At 41.3% G+C, this 1017-nt stretch overlaps 1 protein-coding gene across 1 annotated transcript; it reads right to left on the bottom strand.

Moving 5' to 3' along the window:
- Window positions 1–442: 442 nt before the first annotated feature.
- PHALS_10248 (uncharacterized protein) lies at window positions 443–718 on the bottom strand (the record flags this gene model as incomplete). The annotated part of the gene is made up of 2 exons (XM_024725638.1): window positions 443–619; window positions 713–718. 2 exons carry the CDS (start codon window positions 716–718, stop codon window positions 443–445), a joined length of 183 nt encoding a protein of 60 aa, XP_024576394.1.
- Window positions 719–1017: the final 299 nt, after the last annotated feature.

Here is a 1017-nt window from a genome sequence, read left to right as displayed (position 1 = left end):
TTTTTCGCTCTCGTTTGCTTTTAAGCCCTTACCTAGTTCTTGAATGTTCACAAAGTGCACTCCGTGAGCATTCAAAGCGATCTAAAAGCCTCCGAGTTCGCGACATTACTAAGCATTAAAGAGATAGTCCATCAGAACTGCTTTGATGAAGCTTAAACATTAGTAATTGAATCAGAATCAGCAAAATAAGTTTGCTAGTGCCGGCACCATATAATACGCCTCGATCTTCGGATCATCTGGGAAAGCTTGCGTAAACTATTTTGACCACATGACTGCTGATGAGATCCGTCTTGACGTTGTCGATGTGAGCATTCTAAGTAATATGCAGGCGGTTGTCGCTTTGAAAGAAATGCGTTTTGAGTAGAATGTGGCTTTAGGAACGACATGACCCAAGATGATGCAACAGGTAAACCTTTCCTTCTGATTACTCTCCAATCCAAGATTAGACTTTACAGGCCAAAACCAACATACTACACGGAAGAATTACACAAGAAACTAACATTAAACCTGGCGTAGGCATCTCCGAGCACTGCACTGCATCACTGAGAAAAATCCACGGATAGGATTTACCATCAAGTGATTTTTTTTGGTTTCTATGCTGGGAAAATAAAGGCAGAGACTGCAAATATTCAACACACGACAGAATCAGAATGTGTGATATGCAGCTGGTTCTGTAATCTTCATCGTGTTATGAAGTATTTCAAGCCAAAACATTCATTTTTCTGACGCTCTAATTCGTTGTGCTTTGAGGAAAGGCTCACAAGATACACTGATTCTGCTATAGCCAGTACGTATTCTTGTTTATGCGAACTGTCTGTGGTTTCAAGTCGTAGAATTGTATAAGGAATGGAAATATTCTACAGGCGCTGCATATACGTGATCTCGCACCTTCATTCATTCCTTTCTCGATTTTCTTCAGAAAGCTCAAGTACATTTGCCACCCATGATCGCGGAACGCAGCATTTCACGTCGTCTTTGCTTCCTATTGCTCTCATGCGTTGCTGTCTCGATCTACAG

The sequence above is a fragment of the Plasmopara halstedii genome, assembly GCF_900000015.1.
Source record: "Plasmopara halstedii genome assembly, contig: Scaffold_470, whole genome shotgun sequence".
NCBI classification, from domain to species: domain Eukaryota; phylum Oomycota; class Peronosporomycetes; order Peronosporales; family Peronosporaceae; genus Plasmopara; species Plasmopara halstedii.
The sequence above is the reverse complement of the archived record's forward strand: the minus strand, read 5'-3'. Positions and strand labels throughout refer to the sequence as shown.